Source organism: Chanodichthys erythropterus, chromosome 16, assembly GCF_024489055.1.
Source record: "Chanodichthys erythropterus isolate Z2021 chromosome 16, ASM2448905v1, whole genome shotgun sequence".
Lineage (NCBI taxonomy): Eukaryota > Metazoa > Chordata > Actinopteri > Cypriniformes > Xenocyprididae > Chanodichthys > Chanodichthys erythropterus.
Genome location: NC_090236.1, coordinates 15,917,933 through 15,940,619, shown reverse-complemented (window position 1 = coordinate 15,940,619; position 22,687 = coordinate 15,917,933). Strand labels below are relative to the sequence as shown.

The 22,687-nt window shown below is 34.6% G+C and overlaps 1 protein-coding gene across 13 annotated transcripts in view; it reads right to left on the bottom strand.

Annotated features, from left to right (window-relative positions):
* tnk2b (tyrosine kinase, non-receptor, 2b) overlaps window positions 1-22,687 on the bottom strand; it is a 156,277-nt gene that overhangs the window by 19,022 nt on the left and 114,568 nt on the right. For 12 of the 13 annotated variants that reach the window (XM_067361959.1, XM_067361957.1, XM_067361958.1 and 9 more), the window contains one exon: window positions 7,220-7,432. In XM_067361959.1, the coding sequence (XP_067218060.1) occupies window positions 7,220-7,432 (213 nt within the window). Of the gene's footprint in view, window positions 1-7,219; window positions 7,433-7,549; window positions 7,753-22,687 lie in introns of those variants that run through there. The other variant, XM_067361963.1, reaches the window with a different exon arrangement.

Genomic DNA, 22,687 nt, shown 5'->3' with positions numbered 1-22,687 from the left:
CAAATATTCTGTGTTTATGTAATCTGTATGAAAAGAGAGCCATGTCAGAAGCCCGTGATTCAGCTCATTATCCGCTAATGCGGCCACGCCCATGGAGCCAGCGCTATACAGACGCTAATTCAGTCAATACATGCATTCATCGTCTCAATCGTTTATTTATCATCTTGAAAAGTGTTTTGAATAGCCATAGTTAGCGATATCTGGCCTCTGTTAGTTCGGTTATTTCCTGGATTGCCTATTCTTATTTAGTGCTCAGGCATTTGTGGACTAAAGGTGTACAGAGCGCCCTCCGGCTGAGAGTATGAATTCAAAACAGTATCCAGCACTCATAGTAATGACAATAAATCCTGAATAAATATTACTCCTCTGTATAGAAAATTGACAAACATATGAGAATCCATCAATATTTCTCCAAAATGTGCATGCTTTTAAGCTAAAAGCCTATATGAAATGCCATAGAGGTAACAATTGTTCAGACACTTTGCATCACAGAAATACATTGTATTTTAAAGAATATAATAGAATACCATTATTTTAAATTGTAATAATATTTCACAGTATTGCCATTTTTTCTGTATGTTTGATTTACATTATGATGAGATTTGAGACATGATCAACAGATTGTTTTTTCACAGCCTACCTGACTGAAAGAGCTCATTATTTATGCAGCTCATTAGAGCTCTTTATGCAATTCTTTTGTCTTCTCAGGTGAGAATCACCCATTATTCATGATTATTCAGGCCTCCACGCATACTGTGTTTTTTGACCAAAGATGTTTTAGAAAATTTAAATCTCTCTATTGTTTTATATGAACAAGCAGGCAGCATAATTTTTACCTCATTTTGAAGCAAAAACTCTAGTCTACAACCTCAAATACCCAGACGTCTTGTGAACAAAGATTTAATATATATTTTTTGGCCTTATTTCAGTGACTTAAGTTTTTGTTTTCTTCAATAACCACGCATAAACGTTATTCCTTCAAAAACACAAACATGTACATACATGTTCCTCACATATTATGGTAGCCTAGTTTGTGCTGAATACAGTGTAATGAAACTTGTCCATTAATATGTTTATGAACAACTGAAAAAAGCACAAATGTTAGGGCATGTCAAAACTTCTCCAAGGCCCCAAAAATCCTCAGACCCCTGAGGGTTAAATCCCCAAAGCTTTTCTGAATACAGTTTTCTACCCAGCATTTTACTTAATCTTTGATGTATGAGTTGCCATTCTCAATTTGTACTTACGTGAAAGTGCCATAATTCTGATGAAATGTAAAAAAAAAAAAAAAAAAAAAAAAATTCTCAAACGACAACTTATAATTAGTTTTTATTTGAGAATGAGAATTTGTATTTATTATTATTGATACTGATCAAGTTATTATCAGTTTAACCATCATGCAGCATGACAAAAATTGACTTATGCTGCATCCCAAATCGCATACTATATATCATAAATAGTATTCAAAGTTATCATTAACGTGTCCCAAATCGTAGTATATTAAAATGAGTATTCCAAAGATACCTAGATGGTCTACTTTTTCTGGTTAGAATCCAAAGTGCAGATAAGCGAACACTCTAATGGCTAATACTGCCCACGATATTGCGCGTTGGACAAGGGTTCGATTAGAATTACAAAAACAAATAAAGTGTTAAACTATAAACATGATGGATATGCGAGTCTGGTGGTTAAGTAGAGAGGTTTAGATAAATAGGCTTGAGTGATTAATTATCAGTATCTAACCAAACAAAAATAAAATAAAAAATTGTTATCCACATTATATTTCATCTGCAACAGCATTGTGAACTGATATGTTTGGTCGTTAACTTTTAAATGTACATTATGCAAATTGAAAACACATGAGGAGGGTTCTCCACATGAAAGACCCATGACTAGCAGATCAACATGCTACTACATTTCTCTCTGAAACGGTAGGAAATTAAATTAAATTGAATGTGGAGGAATTTAACTGTGGGGCAATTCCAGCGTTATGGACATGACATTTGCAGGCAAAACTTGAAACAAATTCTCAGAGAATGCATTTAATACCAACATATTGAACATTGTTTATATATTCATAGTCCCTTATTAAAGGAGTCTATACAATCATTTTATATTTTAGATGAGGAAAATATACATGTGTTACAGATGTGACAAAAAAAGTCACCAAGTTTTAGGTGTCAACGTATTTTATTTTTTTTAGGAATTCTGTGAATTCTACTGCACGAACCAAAAGTAATACTGCCCACCGAATGAAGGAAGGAAAAAATTCCATTTATGAGGAAAAAACAACGTTACAGTCGTGACTGCTCTGCAACCGACACAGAAGACTGCTTTAAAACTTTCATAGAGACCTCAAGCGGGATTTTAAACCACCACATGTTGATATCTGGGATACCAGTATGGTAAGACTGCAGAAATAATCAACTTTATACTAAACTTTATACCCTTTAGGTCTATTACAAGTGGTTATGTGGTTATTTCTCGTGTTGACAAGCATGTGCGTTGTTCAAGAATCAATTTAGAGACCATGTTGTTCCTTCTAACAGAACTGCTTGCTGAAATACATTAACAAATATTAAAGTTTATCATATAGCAGTTTAAAATTGCAGATTTCTCCCACAGTCAGGTGAACCGATTGACACTATTGTCTCTCGCAATCATGTCAGTTTTATGTTCTGTGTCTAAATGATCAAATTTTCTTTCAAGTCAAAATTATTGCAATCTTATTTTTATTTTGTCAGCTTGATTGTGGGATTCTGATCAATAGGCTATTCATGTTTTAACCAATAGGTAAAAACGTGACATCCCGACGGAAGTGTCCTATGAGAGACAGTGCTTTTCTGTAAGTTGTACTGTATCAAATAGGCCTACCTTCTGATGTTCATATTTCGTTCTGTAACTGCCAAAGAGGAAGATCGGTTCATGCATGCTTGATCCGCCACTTATACTGACGCTGCAGTAATCTGCCACGAGCCGTATTAAAGAGCGACATCTATTGTTTTAATTTTGTTATAGGATAGACTGAATTTGAAAGTTGACACTTTTTTTTCGATTAAAACTAACAAAGCACAAAGATTACTGCAATTACTGGATATGTTCTGATATATACGGTAAGCCTGACACAGATCACAGCAAAATAAAGAAGCAAAGTCACATGCATGTGATTAAATGTGAAATCATTAAACCCATAACGGTTACATCCGTAATGCTTATTATGGTTGTTCAGAACAAAGTAGTGAGATGATTTTTTTGATCCTAATAAGCATAAACATAATTTAGCTTTGTATATAAAGTTTCAAGTTATTTGTATTTATAATTGTTATATGACAAACAATCTCAAATGTTATGGACGTGACAGAACACTGAAGGGTCATGACCTCTTTATAAATACCCTTATAAATTAATCAGGCAGTGCTGTTATGACAAAATGAGTATTTCTCAGTTAAGTCTCCATCTTTCTGCACAATACTTACTGTTAAAATAAAGTTTAAAAATGGGGTCTTTGATCCCTTTTTTGAAAGCATGAAATATTGTTGGTTGAAAATCTAATTTAAGCATTGTTTCTTACTTTATATGTTGTGGATAAACAAGGCAATTGTCTTAATTTCTGTTAGAGCACATTAATAAAGTATACTACAGACCTAAATGGATAACTTAAAAAGGGTTTTGTTCTTTTGGTAAAAACTTTTTTATTTTTCATGGTAAGGATGACCTTTGCATGGAATTGCCCTGTGACAAGACATTTGACAGGGTAGTTTAAATGCTGACAAGATGCAAGTAACTAAGCAATAGAGCTGTCCGTTAAAGATACAATTAGATTTCCCAATAGCTGATAAAGAACTAAAAGAAAAAATTTAAAAAACTCCAACACAAAAAAAGCATCTGGACCTGATGGGATATTAAATGAAATGATAAAACAAACAAGCAGTAAATTCCAATTGGCCATTCTAAAACTATTCAATGTGGTTCTGAGTGTAGGTTACTTCCCTGACATCTGGAATCACGGCTTGATAACACAAATCCTTAACACTAATCCTTGGCATAGGAGGCAAAACCTATGACCTTATTAAGTCAATGTACACTGAAAGTATATGTAGGGTAAAAATCAGCACCAAATGTACAGGGCATCTTTCCCAGGAGCGTGGAGTGAGACAGGGCTGCTGCTTAACCCACTGGAGTCTGAGGCTGATTTGGGGCCTGGAGAAGTTTTGACATGCTCTGACATTTTTTTTTTTTTTTTCAGTTGTTCATAAACATATAAATGACAAAAGTGTCATTACACTGTATTCAGCACAAACTAGGCTACCATAATATGTGAGGAGCATGTATGTACATGTTTGCGTTTTTGAAAGAATAACGTTTATGCGTGGTTATTGAAAATACAAAAAACTTAAGTCACTGAAATAAGGCCAAAAAATAATGTTAAATCTGTGTTCACAAGACTTCTGGGTATTGGAGATTGTTGACTAGAGTTTTTGCTTCAAAATGATGTAAAAATGATCTTTCCTACTCCTTCATATAAAACAATAGAGAGATTTAAATTTTCTAAAACATCTTTGGTCAAGAAACAGTATGCGTGGAGGCGTGAATCCTCATGAATAATGGGTGATTCTCACCTGAGAAGACAAAAGAATTGCATAAAGAGCTCTAATGACCTGCATAAATAATGAGCTCTTTCAGACAGGTAGGCTGTGAAAAAAACCCTCTGTGATCATGATTCAAATCTCATCATGGTGTAAATCAAACATACAGAAAAAAACAGCAATACTGTGAAATATTATTACAATTTAAAATAATGTTATATTCTTTAAAATTATTTAGATCTATTAAAATCTATTATATTCTTTAAAATATAATGTATTTCTGTGATGCAAAGTGTCTGAACAATTATGTTACCTCTATGGCATTTCATATAGGCTTTTAGCTTAAAAGCATGCACATTTGGAGAAATATTGATGGATTCTCATATGTTTGTCAATTTTCTATTCAGAAGAGTAATATTTATTCAGGATTTATTGTCATTACTATGAGCGCTGGATACTGTGTTTTCAATTCATACTTGCAGCCGGAGGGCGCTCTGTACAACCTTTAGTCCACAAATGCCTGGGCACTAAAGTAGAATAGGCAATCCAGGAACTAACCGAACTAACAGAGGACAGAGATCGCTAACTATGGCTATTCAAAACACTTTTCAAGACAATAAATAAATGATTGAGACAATGAATGCATGTATTGACTCAGAATTTGCATCTGAATAGCGCTGGCTCCGTGGGCGTGGCCGCATTAGCGGATAATGAGCTGAATCACGGGTTTCTGACATAGCTCTCTTTTCATACAGATTACATAAACAGAATATTTGTTTTCGATTTGACTTACACAATTTAAAACCTGACATTTCAACGTTTTTTTAGACATAAGTCTAATTTTTTTGTCATTAGTATTCACTAAGTTACAGTTCATTTTCTGAGAACTATCAGATTGGACTTCCTTCAGAGGGAGACCTCAGAGTGTTAAGGCCAACATTATTTAACATCTACATCAATGAACTGGCGAACAGTCTGGAGCGATCTGCAGCCCCGGGCCTCACCCTACATTACTCACAGATGATCTGGTTCTGCTGTCTCCCACTCAACATGGTTTACAACAGAACCTAGAGCAATACTGCCAGACCTGGGCTCTGACAGTCAACCGGAATAAAACCAAAATTATGGTATTTCAGAAAAGATCCAGATCCCAGGGAACACAACACACATTTACATTAGGCACTAACCAGATAACAATTGCAATTTATCCAGATAACACACATCACACTACAACTACCTGGGTTTGAAAATCACATCCACAGGAAACTTTAATAATGCTGTGACAGAACTGAGAGACAAAGCACCCAGGGCCTTCTACACCATAAAATGGCAATGTCCTATAGAAATACCTATTAGAATTTGGCTGAAAATATTAGAATCAGTAATTGAGCCCATTGAACACTATGGCAGTGAGGTGTGGAGTCCACTAACAAATCCAAATCAAGATCTCACCAAATGGGAAAAACATCCAATTGAGACCCTGCATGCAGAACTCTGTAAAACTATATTACATGTGCACTGGCAAACAACAAATAATGCGGAGCAGAATAAGGCAAATACCGTCTAATTATAAAGATACAAAAAAGGGCAATTCAATTCTGGAAACATCTGAAACACAGTGACCTCCAATCATATCATTATGAAGCCCTGCAATACCAAGAGATAAGTAAAGAAAGCAACCCCTTCCCTCAGCTGATCCATTCAGTCCTGATGTTTCACAAACATCTACTGATGCTCAGAATCACAACATCAGAATCAATCAGATTACTGTACAAATCAAACTAAATTACATCACTCATTGTCAAACCCAAACACAACAACAGAGTAAAATGCAATGCTATTGGGAGAGAATACGGTATGGCAGAGTATCTGTACACAGTGTCAGATAAGAAACTCAGAAGCACGTTGACCAGATACAGACTCAGCGGACACAAGCTGATGATAGAGACAGGCAGACACAGAAAAACATGGCTGCCCCCAGAGCAGAGATTGTGTTCACACTGTGATCTGAATCAGATGGAAACAGAACTGCACTTCCTAACAGAATGCTCCAAATACACGGACATACGGACAGTGCTCTATAATAAAATACAGCAAATCCACCCGACATTTAAAACTCTTTCAAACCATGAGTAACTGCCATATCTGTTAGGAGTGTGTTTGCTGCTCAATATGTGTCTGCCTGTCACCATAGAAGAGAAAACACTCAATCTGCCCTGATGAGATGTTTCCAGCACATGTAGATTGTATTAAACCGTATTACTTAACCGTTTTATTACTTAGATGTATGTTTTGCTTCTGTAAATCATTCTAATCTTTTTTTTCTTTTATAGTTTATACACTTGCATACATTAGTAATTCATTTTGTCCCTAATAATTGTCCCTTGAATTGAATTGAATTGAATTGAATTGAATTGAATTGAATTGAATTGAATTGAATTGAATTGAATTGAATTGAATTGAATTGAATTGAATTGAATTGAATTGAATTGAATTGAATTGAATTGAATTGAATCGAATCTGTGCATGACTGAGCTGGTGCCTGAATTCTGGATCTGCAAAGCTGGTGTTTTCAATAAAGGCCCCTTCTGTTTTTCTAAATGGTTTCATCCCTTCTCCCTTCTTCTACTCACCACTTTTCCATTTGGCGTGAACCACTCTCCACGCTTGACCACGCCGAAGGAGCCGTCGCCCAGTTTCTCAAAGAGGGCAAGGTCTTTCTCGCTGATGAGACAGGTGAGGGTCTGCTGCTGGCCGTCCACCAGTGGAGGTGTGGGGGAGGGTTTTCGGAAAGTACTTGCTGGTTGGGGATTAAAGTCTCCTTCTGGTCTCTTGCCACTAAACACCTGAGGGACAACAACAACAAATTCAAGATGTAGGGTTGACAAATAAAAGCCATTATCAACACTTGGGAGCAAACCATCTTTTAATTGTGCACAGCTGGAACTGCATAGAATGTTTACCAGAAACTTGAGGACTCCCTGGCTAGTCTCTATTCCATTGCAGTAATGATAACCACTAACATGGAACATCCCAAAATGAATGACAGCAGTAGAAATCACAACAAGAGAGATGGCAATTCTAGACAGAGCTAATCTTTCTAACTGCTTATTAGCTCTAGAGGCACTTTGTATGAGGAGCCTGTAGGTAGAGCTGAACCAGGGTGTGGGCTGAGGGAAGCCAGAGGCTGCACACTCAAGAGACAAGGAGGATGGGCAGGAATGGAAGATGGAGTAAGATATGACCCTAACCTTAACCCATTAAAAACAGACAGACAGATCAGATTAGAGGGAGAGTTGACACTCCAAAAAAAGAGAAAACAGAAATAGAAAAGGATGGAACACAATGTCTGTAGCCTTGAGAGTGAGAGCCTGGATTTGATAGACAGGCTGAAAATAGAAAAACTGAACTGGGACCAGAGTGAATGTAGAGGATACAGACAGAGCCTTGAACCCTAGACTATCGCATCATAACCGTACACATAGCAAAGATACATTACACACTGACAAATGCCTCAATGAGTAACAAATCCAAACGCATCTTTCCATCATGGTTTGGGACTTTCCAATGACTTCTATTGTTTTTAAACTGAACCAATGATATTTTCTGTCTCCTAAACCCAAAATCTGCCCCTCACAAAACCTCTGTACTTTTTATATTTTCATAAAGGGGGTGGGGGGGGGGGGGTTCTCTTGCTAAACATGGTCAAAGTTTCAAAAAATGAGTTGGACGTATGACAGTATGTCTGTGCCAAATACACAAATACATCCTTCAGAGTTTGTACAAGTTTCGGAAAGTTTTTTTCCAAGTTTGGCCCTGTATTACATGATAAAGGGTGGAATTCCTTGTATGGGCACTTCTCCGGAAATAGTGTGCGCACACATCAACCAGAGCACAGCCATCTATGTGCTTATGGAAGTCGTCGACATCGCTGCACAGGTCTTGCACAAGAAAGATTTGTCACTTTGTTTTTAGACCATGAAATCAATGTCACCAAAGAAGTGTGTTTTTGGTTATGAGGGAAAGATAACCTTGCTTCCCAAAGAACCAGGCATTAAGTGAACAGTGGAGCTGAGCAGGGGGTTGCAGGTGTGATTTCAATGATAGAATGCAGTTGACACTCCTGTAAATAACTAAACTGTGTGAAATCATAATAACCCTCTGGGGTCCGAGGGTGTTTCTGGGCCCTTGATAATTTGACATGCCCAGTTGCTTATAAACATATTAATGGATAAAGTGTGAAAATCATCCTGCGCACTCATTACTCATTTACTTTTACTCACATAAAACAATTTATTAATTTACATTTTGTAAGACACTTGATCATGAATAATGATGTAATTCACACCTGGTAAGACAATGACCCCTCCCCTACTGAGTCTATCAGTAAGGAATGTGACTGAGGGAACTGATGGAACTACTAGAAAGAACGTGAGGAAATATATTTTTTGTTTGTAGTTTATGTAGAATATAGTTAACAATACAATATAAATACAAATGATGGCCAAAGGCAAATTGTCAGTACACAGTCATACCTGGAAACAAATTCTGTTCAAATACATAAGTGAACAACACATATGTAATTTTTGTAATGTTGTACACGCATGCATTATTACACAGTACATAATGAACAAAATTTGTATATTATATTATATATTATATATTTAGCACATTCAAAACCTACATCTTGAGCAGATATTTGCAAACAAATGCTTCATTGATGGAGGCAATATTTTACAGTAGACAGTTTATAATCTAAAACAGGCTAATGAAATCTTGTCTAAACATTCATGTTACTTTTATAACATTTTATATATCACATGTTATATTATTGAACATATAAATGTTCATCCTATAGTTTAATATGCTGCTTATAACAAAGACATTTTATTTTTCAATATATTTCAGTCAATTTCACTCATCTCTAAGTAAAGCAATGTAGTTTGGGAAAAGCCAAACTAGTCAATATATACATGTTTATGTAAAAAAAAAAAAAAAAAAAGAGCATATTTACTAATATATGTAAGAATAAATAACTTGCCTGTTAAATATTATATCCTCGGCTGGATCAAGTCGCTCCTCAAAATTGAACCAAAACCACAGCTGAGCTCTTCTTCTGAGGTAATTTTTTTCAGGATTATTCCTAACCGCATCCCAAAAAGATTTAAAGTAAATTAATCTGATGAAGCTGCATTTTATTAAGTTGATGTGGGCGTCGTCTCCATTTTGCATGGATCGCCTCAGATCATAACCGTATAGCACGCACGCGGTCCATAGGCGTGTTCTCATTAACGGTAATGAGCTAACACAAGAACAACTTCTCATACAGATTACATAGAGAATATTTGTTTTCATTTTGAATTAGATAATTTAAAAGACAACACTTAAATTATAATTTTTCATATTATATATATATATATATATATATATATATATATATATATATATATATATATATATATATATATATATATATATATATATATATATATATATATATATATATATATATATATTTTTTTTTTTATTTTTTTTTTTTTTTTTTTTAAATTTCTTCGTTGCAAGTATTTGCTGAGTTTTGTTTAATTTTTGTTACATGCTTCAGAAAAAAGTTTAACAGAGACCAAGACAGCAGAAAGCACACCCTTTTTGTTTTCTTTATTTTATTTTTTAATTGTAAGTGGACACATAAAAGTAGACCCTTGTTTCGAATTGATGTATTGCTTTTATCTGTATGACCATAAATGACGGAGTATTTTAAGTCGATTTTGCTGCTATATTGGGAAAAAAAAATCCCACCAAAACACGCCCAGAGGGTTAAGGAGTCAAAGCCATGGCAACCTCTGGTGCTTAGATACAAGCAGCTGGCCAGTCAGTTTGTGGAGATCCCTTGTGAAAAAGAAGTGCACTTAATTGTATTGAAAGTGTACTTTGTGTGTACTTAGTATACTTTTTAAAAAGTGCACTTGCAGATAATACAATATAACTAAAATTAAAGGCCACTTAAGTGTACTTAAATAGAATATACTTTAATGACAATATTTATTATCATGCTTAAGTGCACTTTTTAAAAATGCACTTTGTAATAATGTCAAATTAAGTTGTACTTAAAGAAAGTACACTTTAATGAAAATATTTATTAACACGCTTAAGTGCACTTTTTAAAAATGCCCTTTGTAATAATGTCAAATTAAGTTGTACTTAAAGAAAGTACACTTTAATGACAATATTTATTAACACGCTTAAGTGCACTTTTTAAAAATGCCCTTTGTAATAATGTCAAATTAAGTTGTACTTAAAGAAAGTACACTTTAATGACAATATTTACTAACACGCTTGAGTGCACTTTTTAAAAATACACTTTGTAATAATGTCTAATTAAGTTGTACTTAAAGAAAGTACACTTAAATGACAATATTTACTAACACGCTTGAGTGCACTTTTTAAAAATACACTTTGTAATAATGACTTATGTTGTACTTAAAGTACACTTAAATGACAATATTTATTAACACTTTTTTAAAAATGCACTTTGTAATAATGACTTAAGTTGTACTTTAAGAAAGTACACTTTCATGACAATATTTCTAAACATGCTTAAGAGCACTTTTTAAAAATGCACTTAATTTTTACCTAATTATGACTTTATAGTGTTTTTAAATAAGTAAACTTATTCTGATGTATTGACTTATATATTAAAGCACATGACAAATAATTAATTTTAATTTCAACTTAAGTGTGTTATCCAAGATGACATTTGTTAATGTATTTTAAATGTGCTTAGTCTTTAATAAATACTGTGTGCATTAATACACTTGAAATTTATTTTTCTGAATTTCAATACACTTGCTTATACAGTGTATAATCCTGTACAACTTATTGTTGACATTTTTATCACCAGCTCCTGCTCTAAACTCGACTAGTGTCAGTTTTCTACATAATATTTGACATAAAATGTCATCAATTTTTTTTTTTTTTTTTTTTTTACGGAGTGCTGTATTTATGATACTTAATGCAACAGTGCTGTACTTTACATATCTGTATAATACTTATAATATCATTGTTGTTCTAAGTTGATTAAACCTATTTAATTGCAAGCAAAAGTTTAACAGATCTAAAAAATAATTTGAATTCATATTCAGTTAAAATACATTTAATTTTAATCAGACTAAACTATAAAATAATTGAATTTGTTAGGTGAATGAGTCAAGTTCTGTAAACGTACAGTCTAACTACAACAATGAATTAGAAAAACTTCCAACTTGAACAAATTTAATCATGCGCATGCGCCACAATACTACGTCATGACGGCGCATTACTTCACCAGAGTTTGAAAAATGCACCTTCAGCCATCTTTCTGTGATCGCGATGCGCGAGGCAACTTTGCTGATCAAAGAAGAAAACAAAGGAGCGCACGTTTGTATGACTACAAATGAGACGTTATGTATTACAAATAAAGCAGCAAGTAAGTATCTTGATATATGCTCTCTTTATTTTTATTTTTTCACCGGAACATAGCAGTTCTTAAGAGTGTAACTTATTTAGTTTAATCGCAATATGGAGGTGAATTAATCATGTTTCCTGTAATTTATTTATGATTGCATTATAATAATTTCTTATACAATATGAACGTGGTCGCGTGTGTGGGCGTGTTCAAAGAATTTGGCTGCTGAAAATATATTTTAATTGAACTCTGACTTTTTAAATCATTTTAAATGACTTTAAGTTAAATTTGCAGAACTAAATTCAAAGATCTGATCTTGTAACATTTAAAGACAATACATTTAGTCGCTATTATAACCACCAGTAATGCTTATAATCTATTTTTCTTTTTGCATTTGAAAAGTTAGTTGTTCAATTACTGTTTGTGTTTGTAATATGCAATATTTTTGTGCTTATCTGTTTTTTTTATATATTCATTTTGTAGGATCAGTCCAGATTTGTTATTGGAGATACAGTGCAAGCTGTGTGGAATCAAAGACCTGTATTGATGAGGTGATGTTCCATGTTTTTCCATTAATTCAGCCACCCTGATCACACACTACAAGCTAAACACTGCCATCAACTGTCCTTATAGCTTTTAAATGCTTTGAATCTTTTCTGTTTGCAAGTAATAAATTCTCACCTGTGCACTTACAAATCCCCATCTAATCATTATATATTTATATTTATATATAATGATATTATTATATAATTATTTTCAAAGCAAAACCCCTCAATTTGCTTGGGCCTTGGGTTATTTATCTATATTTGTGTAATTGATAAAGTTATGTTTAATTCCTTGTAAAGTATAAAAATGTTTATAAAAATGTTCTCTATTTTGAAAGGGCCAGTGTCAGTGAAGATGGTGTGGTCACTGGAATCCTGGTGTTTGTGGGAAATGTGAAGGAGCTTCTCCCAGGATTCTACAACAGTGTTGTCCTGATGACTGAGGTAATTCATCTTGGGTGATGCAGTTGCGGTCAAAAGTTTACTTACACCTTGCAGAATGAACTGCTTCATCAGGGAAGTACTAAATAAAGAAACAAATACAATGCTAATTTGTATGATTTGTTTGTTTTATAATAAAGTTATGATTATGTAATCATATTTCTACTCTAAATTGTTTTTTGAAATATAAACATTTAAATTGTAGCTGTCATAAATTATGTATTCAAACATTAAATACATTAATTATAAAAAAAATATTTAAAATAAAACTATAATGAATATGTAACGTGGTGCATATAATTAGCAGAATGCTCCTCTCTATAGCTGACTAATGAGTTTATGCTGAATATGATTTTTCTGAAGTAAATGTGACGTTACATGACATTGTTTACAAGCTGTTTCATTGACGTCTTTCTGCGCGTTGAAACACTGATTGAGCAATTAAATGTGACAAGTTATGGGTCAGTTGTACTGTATCTTGTAACATACCTTCAGATGTTCATTCATATTTATTTCACACTGTAACTGGTATTAAAGTGGAGGAAATTATCAGTACACAGTAAACATCTTGGCCACAGGCTTCAATCACTATCAGCAACTCTTTGCCTTTAGGGAATACCAAATGGGTTTTTATTATTTTCAAACCTACAAAGGTGGATATAAACTTTGGAGTTCTGTATATATATCTATATCTACTGATTTCATTCGATTGAACCAATTATAATAACGGACTGACTCTTACTTCTTTTTTGTTTGTTTTTTTCCTCCAGGTATTTATTTTTTTTACTTTCTTGCCTCTTTGGAACATGTTCATTTACGCATACTGTGTAGAGGTGGTTCGCAGCTTCATGGACATTTAAGGTTTTCTGCCGATGAAGAGCTTCTGGGACATTGACATAAACCGCACTTTTTCATACAACTTAAAAAAAGGTGGTGACAGACAATTTTGGTTTTCTTGTTTTTGTGTCTTTGGAATTCATTGTTTTTTTGTTTGTTTTGTTTTTTCTTTTCAAAATTACATTCACTGTAATGCTGGAGTAAGATTTTAGAAGAAACCTTTTTGTCCTGTTTACAGTTTTTTCCAATTGCTAACACACTAAAATGACATGCACAGCACAATTATTTAAACTGACACACAGAGAGCAAAACTTCTTCTCAAGTCTCCAAAAGTCTAAACACCTTTTCTGTTTTACACACATTTTGCATTTCAAAATAGCACTTTTTAAATTCACTAAATACAGTTCTCTGCATAAGACACAACAATCTGACATAAAGTCACATGTTTGCCATTTCAAAACACTGCCATTCAAAATGACAATACATGAGCTAATTGGCCAATTACATGTGCCACCTGGCCAAACACCTCAGTGGTTAATTGTTAACACTTCAATCAGGATGTAAGCACTATGAAAAGACCACAGGTGAGAACCTTTTTTTTTTACAACAACAATGGAAGACATTGCAGAGAGAGGAAGAGGAAGAGGAAGAGGAAGAGGGAGGTTGAGAATAAGAGGGGGAGGAAGAGTGAGAGGTAGGGGTAGAGCAGGTAGAGGAGTTCATGGCCAAAGAAGACCAACACTTTCAAATGAAATCAGAGCAACCTTAGTAGATCATGTCATCAACCATGGGTTGACAATGCGTGAGGCTGGACAGAGAGTGCAGCCAAACTTGAGCCGTTTTACTGTCGCCTCTGTCATCCGGACCTTTAGACTAGAAAACAGGTATGTAACCAAAATTTCATGTAGTACACATGTAGTATACCCCATGTCATAGTGTATCAGTTGGGTGACACCTGTTTACTTAGTGTATGACATCAGCCATTCATGAACTGTACAAGTTCCCTGTACAATGTACTCTACTGTGGGGGAAAATATTTAGACTGCATTGTCCAAGCCCTATATATATTTTTATTTTATTTTTTCTAAAGGACTGAGAGACGACACCATGGTGGAGGAAGGGGCCAAATGTTCACCGGGGTACAGGAAGCTGCCATTGTAAACTTGGTTTTGGAAAATAATGAAATCAGATTACGAGAAATTCAAAGCCACATCATCCAAGACAACACCTTATTCAACAACATTCAACGAGTTAGTCTGTCCACATTGGCTCGCATTCTCAAGCGAAACCAAAGCAGAATGAAACAACTTTATAAGGTGCCGTTTGAGAGAAACTCTCAAAGAAACAAAGAGTTCAGACGAGCATATGTGGATGTAAGTACTATATTGACTGCAGTACACTACACACAACATTGTTTCCCAGTGTACTGGATAACACCATATTGAGTGATTTTTGTTCTTTGTTTTCAGGGAGTACTGGAAATGGATGCTCATGCAATCCCACATGAGTTCATCTTTATAGATGAGGCTGGGTTCAACCTAGCAAAGACCAGAAGAAGAGGGAGAAACCTCATTGGCCACAGAGCCATTATAGATGTTCCTGGCCAACGTGGTGGGAACATCACAATGTGCGCTGCCATCTCCAATATGCATGGTGTCCTCCACCGTCATGCCAAACTTGGACCATACAACACAGCCCATATTCTCACATTTCTGGACAGACTTCACAACATTCTCATACCACCAGAGCGTATGAATGATGCAGACCATCAAAGAAACCGGTACGTTGTAGTATGGGACAACGTGAGCTTTCATCGTGCAGCCCCAGTCCAAAACTGGTTTGCTGACCACCCAACATTTCTCGTGCAATACCTCCCACCATACTCACCATTTCTGAACCCCATAGAAGAATTCTTTTCGGCATGGCGGTGGAAGGTATACGACCGGCAGCCCTTTGTGCGCATGCCTCTTGTGCAGGCCATGGAAGAGGCATGTGATGAGATTGATGTGGGTGCAATTCAGGGATGGATAAGGCACTCAAGGCGCTTCTTCCCTCGATGTCTGGCAAGGGAAGATATTGCCTGTGATGTTGATGAGGCGTTGTGGCCAGACCCGGCTGTGCGGCAAGATGCTGCCTAATTATTTTTCTTGCCTTTTTTTTTTGTTTTGTTTTTTTTACTGTAATATTTTTTTTTTCAGAAATTTTCTTTTTCAGTTTACTTTTTTTGTAAGAATATTTTTGTTCAGTCCCATGTAAATATATCTGCTGTGCTTATGTTGTACTGACTTGTTTACTGTAGTGAAGGGAAAAAAAATAAAAATGTTGCAACAGCATGTGTGTGTATCTGCAAATATTTCTGTGCATGTGAACAATCTGATACATATTTTAGTATTATGGCAAAGCATACTAAAGATGGGGGTGCTTTTCATTATGCCCAACAGTGTGTAGGTGGTTAGGCAAAAATCTGGTAATATGAATGAAGTGTGTGCCATTTCATGCAAAAGTTTGATTTTGATAATGCTCTGTGTAGTTTCGGTTGCAGTGCTTCATTTTGCAGGATATATGAGGTATTTTGCAGTTTGGGTGTGTGGTTTTGTGAATTGTGTTAAGTGTTTTGATAAAACCAGACTAGTTTGAAAAATTGTGTGTTAGCAATTGGAAAAAACTGTAGTAGATCATGTCATCAACCATGGGTTGACAATGCGTGAGGCTGGACAGAGAGTGCAGCCAAACTTGAGCCGTTTTACTGTCGCCTCTGTCATCCGGACCTTTAGACTGGAGAACAGGTATGTAACCAAAATTTCATGTAGTACACATGTAGTATACCCCATGTCATAGTGTATCAGTTGGGTGACACCTGTTTACTTAGTGTATGACATCAGCCATTCATGAACTGTACAAGTTTCCTGTACAATGTACTCTACTGTGGGGGAAAATATTTAGGCTGCATTGTCCAAGCCCTATATATATTTTTATTTTATTTTTTCTAAAGGACTGAGAGACGACACCATGGTGGAGGAAGGGGCCAAATGTTCACCGGGGTACAGGAAGCTGCCATTGTAAACTTGGTTTTGGAAAATAATGAAATCAGATTACGAGAAATTCAAAGCCACATCATCCAAGACCACACCTTATTCAACAACATTCAACGAGTTAGTCTGTCCACATTGGCTCGCATTCTCAAGCGAAACCAAATCAGAATGAAACAACTTTATAAGGTGCCGTTTGAGAGAAACTCTCAAAGAAACAAAGAGTTCAGACGAGCATATGTGGATGTAAGTACTATATTGACTGCAGTACACTACACACAACATTGTTTCCCAGTGTACTGGATAACACCATATTGAGTGATTTTTGTTCTTTGTTTTCAGGGAGTACTGGAAATGGATGCTCATGCAATCCCACATGAGTTCATCTTTATAGATGAGGCTGGGTTCAACCTAGCAAAGACCAGAAGAAGAGGAGAAACCTCATTGGCCACAGAGCCATTATAGATGTTCCTGGCCAACGTGGTGGGAACATCACAATGTGCGCTGCCATCTCCAGTATGCATGGTGTCCTCCACCGTCATGCCAAACTTGGACCATACAACACAGCCCATATTCTCACATTTCTGGACAGACTTCACAACATTCTCATACCACCAGAGCGTATGAATGATGCAGACCATCAAAGAAACCGGTACGTTGTAGTATGGGACAACGTGAGCTTTCATCGTGCAGCCCCAGTCCAAAACTGGTTTGCTGACCACCCAACATTTCTCGTGCAATACCTCCCACCATACTCACCATTTCTGAACCCCATAGAAGAATTCTTTTCGGCATGGCGGTGGAAGGTATACGACCGGCAGCCCTTTGTGCGCATGCCTCTTGTGCAGGCCATGGAAGAGGCATGTGATGAGATTGATGTGGGTGCAATTCAGGGATGGATAAGGCACTCAAGGCGCTTCTTCCCTCGATGTCTGGCAAGGGAAGATATTGCCTGTGATGTTGACGAGGCGTTGTGGCCAGACCCGGCTGTGCGGCAAGATGCTGCCTAATTATTTTTCTTGCCTTTTTTTTTTTTTTTTTTTTTTTTTACTGTAATATATTTTTTTTCAGAAATTTTCTTTTTCAGTTTACTTTTTTTGTAAGAATATTTTTGTTCAGTCCCATGTAAATATATCTGCTGTGCTTATGTTGTACTGACTTGTTTACTGTAGTGAAGGAAAAATAAAAATGTTGCAACAGCATGTGTGTGTATCTGCAAATATTTCTGTGCATGTGAACAATCTGATACATATTTTAGTATTATGGCAAAGCATACTAAAGATGGGGGTGCTTTTCATTATGCCCAACAGTGTGTAGGTGGTTAGGCAAAAATCTGGTAATATGAATGAAGTGTGTGCCATTTCATGCAAAAGTTTGATTTTGATAATGTTATGTGTAGTTTCGGTTGCAGTGCTTCATTTTGCAGGATATATGAGGTATTTTGCAGTTTGGGTGTGTGGTTTTGTGAATTGTGTTAAGTGTTTTGATAAAACCAGACTAGTTTGAAAAATTGTGTGTTAGCAATTGGAAAAAACTGTAATGTTTGTGCTAGTAAGGGTTGCAGAGCTTATAAGTAACAAGGTTTACAAAAGGTAACACTTTACAAAAGGTCTCGCTTGTTAACATCAATTAATATATTAGATAACATTATCTAACTATGTGCATTGACTTTTTTTTTTTTACAGTATTTATCAATATTTGTTAACATTAGGCAATAAAAATGTTTTTTTCTCAAGTTAATAAAATGTAGTTATTGTTCATGTTAGTTTACAGTGCATTATCTATTAACATATGCAACTTTTGATTTTAATAATGCATACGTAATATTAACTAGGATTTATAAATGCTTAAAGTATTTTTCATTCACAGTTCATGTTAACTAAAGTAGTTTACTAATAGAAAATTATTGTACAGTGTTACCCAAAGTTTTGAATCTTTTCTTTTCTTTACATTTTGTTTGTATTAATTCATGGGTGTTATCTTATTTATCATCTTATACAGAATGATTTTATCTGAAAATGTAAAAATGCAGAAAGATTGTGATGGTAGGTTTAGGTACCTTTGTATGTGATGGAGAAAATTATAGTGCATATAAGCCTCACTGTCCTCCAGTCTCTTTCTAAATGAGAGTTAAAGTGTTGTAATTGTTTGTGATTGTGTATAGTGTTTCTTGGGTTTTTCTTGTGCATCAACAAAAAGGTTTTTGTGCATTTGTTTTAGAGATTATTTTGTCAGTAAATGTAGAGGGTTTCAATTTGCATTTGTGTTGATTGTAATATTTTGAAATATACTAAATTGTAACTTCATTATCATATGTACAAAAAATGTAATTACAAATGTATTAAATTATATAATAGTGTACATGTAAATTACATTAAAGTATATTTAAGTTCGCATTAATTGCTTATCAGTACATTCGGAAGTATACTTTTACCATATTTTGAAGTACATAAATTGTATTAAAGTCCTACTTAAGTGCTTTAAAAAAATCACTCAGAAGTTCAACTTATTGCATTTAATATGAACTTAATCTGTGATATATTTGAAATTAATTACAAATAGAATGCACTTAAGCGGCTGAAAACATTACATTTAATTCACACTTAAGTGTATTGATAACTGATATTAAAATATATTTTGTTTACATTGCTTGTTAGTACATTGGGCAGTGCACTTTAACTATATTTTAAAGGTACTAGAAGCAATTACGAAGGTTCTCATAAAGTTGTATTAAAGTACCACTTAAGTTGTTAAAAAAAAATCACTCAAAAGTTCAACTTATTGCATTTAATATTAACTTAATCTGTGATATATTTGAAATTGATTACAAATAGAATGCACTTAAGCGGATGAAACATTATATTTAATTCACACTTAAGTGTATTGATATCTGATATTAAAATATATTTTAGTTCACATTAATTGCTTGTTAGTGCATTGGGCAGTGCACTTCAACTATATTTTAAAAGGTACTAGAAGCAATTATGAAGGTTGTCATAAAGTTGTATTAAAGTACCACTTAAGTTGTTCAAAAAAATCATTCTTAAGTTCAACTTATTGCATTTAATATGAACTTATTTTTGTGATATATTTGAAATTAAGTACAGATATAATAGACTTAAGCGATGAACATTACATTTAATTCACACTTAAGTGTGTTCTTTTAAAGTATATTATTTTTGCAATAAGTACACTTTATAAAAGTATACCAAAGTGCACTTTTTTTTCACAAGGGATGGTGAAAAGAAAGATTGCAGGGGAGCATTGAAAATTAACTGAAAAGTAACTGGACTGACACACACAAACGCATGCACGTTTGTTTTTGTGAATTGTGGGAACATTCCATAGGCGTAATGGTTTTTATACTATACAAACCATATTTTCTATCGCCCTACAACTGAACCTACCCATCACAGAAAACTGTGGACATTTTTACTTTCTCACAAAAAAAACTCATTCTGTATGATTTCTAAGCCTTTTGAAAAATGGGGACATGGGGTAATGTCTTCATAAGTCACCCTCTCCTTGTAATACTTATGTCATACCCATGTCATTATACAAATTTGTGTCTGATACGTCACAAAAACGCACACACACACACACACACACACACACAGAGAAAGAGAGAGAGAGAGCGAGAGAACAGAGAGGTTTTATGCAGCTCAGGTGGAAACTCGAAAAGCCTTGCACGATTAATTTCATAATGATACATTATCTATTGTTTGTTGCATTTTTATAGTTGTTTATGAATCTAAATTAAGATTATTATTGAAATATCATACTGTATTTAGAAAATTAATAATAATAGTAAAATATAAGTTTCTGCATTGGCTCTTTAAAAAAAAAAATGCATTAATGAAAAATGGGGGGGGGATATACACTTTGGTGAAAAAAGGTTTCCAACCCCTGCTATATCCATACATATTTACATGAACATTTGAAATGCGAGAACACTTACTGAAGATAAGTGTCAACTAAAAGCATGCCCACACACACTAACAGTGGAGTGAGGAGGCAGATTACTCAGTCTGCTCTTGGTGCCAGAAACGGAAACAAACAGGTTTAATTTTAGAAAGCTCTCATCCTCTCAGGCCACTTCCTGTTGACCCAGGCCAATGCTGCAACTAAAGCCTCCAGTTTGTATGTATGCGTTTCATTATTTGATATGTATGAAAGAGCTGAATGGAGGTTAAGTAAACATTCACATATTGAATGTATATATTAACCTGTGTGCATATGCTACTTTCTGTGCAATTTTACAGAGGTAGTAAAAGTTATAATGTACACTCAGATGCTCAGATGTGCAAAAATTGTACCTTTATGGATAACAGCTTTTCAATGGGACAGTGCAGTCATAGGGACATAGTAGTACCTTATGGGTACACATTACTAATCCAAGGTACTAATATGCACTTTTTAGGGTTACATAAGGTACAAAGTTGTCCCTTAACTCTTGTGCGGTCTTCGTTTAAGGGACTACACTTGTGGTCTTCGGGGTCTCTGGAGACCCCAGCAACAAAATATAAAATATATAATTGTTTTGTTACAATATAATATATTTTTTAAAAACCAATGTTCTTTTATTCTGTTTATTAATGTTTTTAATACAACGTCTTTCAGTCATTCAAATAGCACATAGCAAATAGTGGAGCTCTGCAGCCATCTACTGGTAAAAATTATATATTTTTTTTTTACTTTTATAACTGCATTTTCCAAAAGATGGGCAAAAATATTACACTAAACCATGTCAAATTATCCATGTTATCCACATGAATGAAAGTTAGAAATCTGGGCCTTTTATAAAGTGAATTTTACATAAAAACTGCTTTTGCATAAAAACCTATTTAAAAAAATATTTTTTAATTTATTTATATACATTTTAAAGATATCACAAATCCTCCAAAAACTGCACAAATGTTGAGAAAAAAAACATTAATAAACAGAGTAAAATTACATTGGTTTTTAAAAAAATATATTATTTGTTACAAAATTACATTTTGTTGCCCGGGGTCTCCAGAGACCCCGAATACCACAAACGTAATTTTTTTTTTTTTTTACACAAACATAAAAACAAGATATCACTCCATTTTTTTTTATTTGTTGATCTTGAAAATGTGTTAACCACCGTACAAAGTCTCATGCCATTTGGAAAAAGAGAAAAAAATTTTTAATTTGAGCAAACATCATTTGTGGGTCAAAAAGACCCAGAAGACCGCACAAGGGTACTTCCCCAGTGAGAAGTTGTTGTACCCCTAAAGGTACAAATTTTTCACTTTTTTCCTGACAGTGTAAAGGACTAGAGAATATCTGTGTGTGTGTGTGTGCTTCAGTTAACACAAGTGTGCAATTTCTGGTGCCAAAGGTCAAGATGTCCTCTCATCCCACAGACAGAGGAATTTGCCCTGCACGCTGATGATTTAGACACAAGCAATCACTCGTCTGACTCTGCGTGTATCTCATTCCCACATACACATACTCTCAAAAAGACTGTAAATGAGCACACACAGTCTATCATCCTTAAATGTATTTGGGAATAAGAGATTAATGATGTGGCAAGTCAAACATAGCAGGAAGAAACTTTCTGTGGCCTCTCTAATTCCATTCTTGGCCCTTTGTACACCATTACAAATGGGATACCAGTGAAGCACAAACACACACTTAATAAATAAGACAAATACAAAGACACTGAAACATTGTAGTGACATTAAATGAAGCAGAGTAGGGTGGACCAATATAAATAAACAGAAAAGAATAAATGTGTGTTATAACTACAAATGCATTAACTGCTGTTGCTGTTTACTCCGG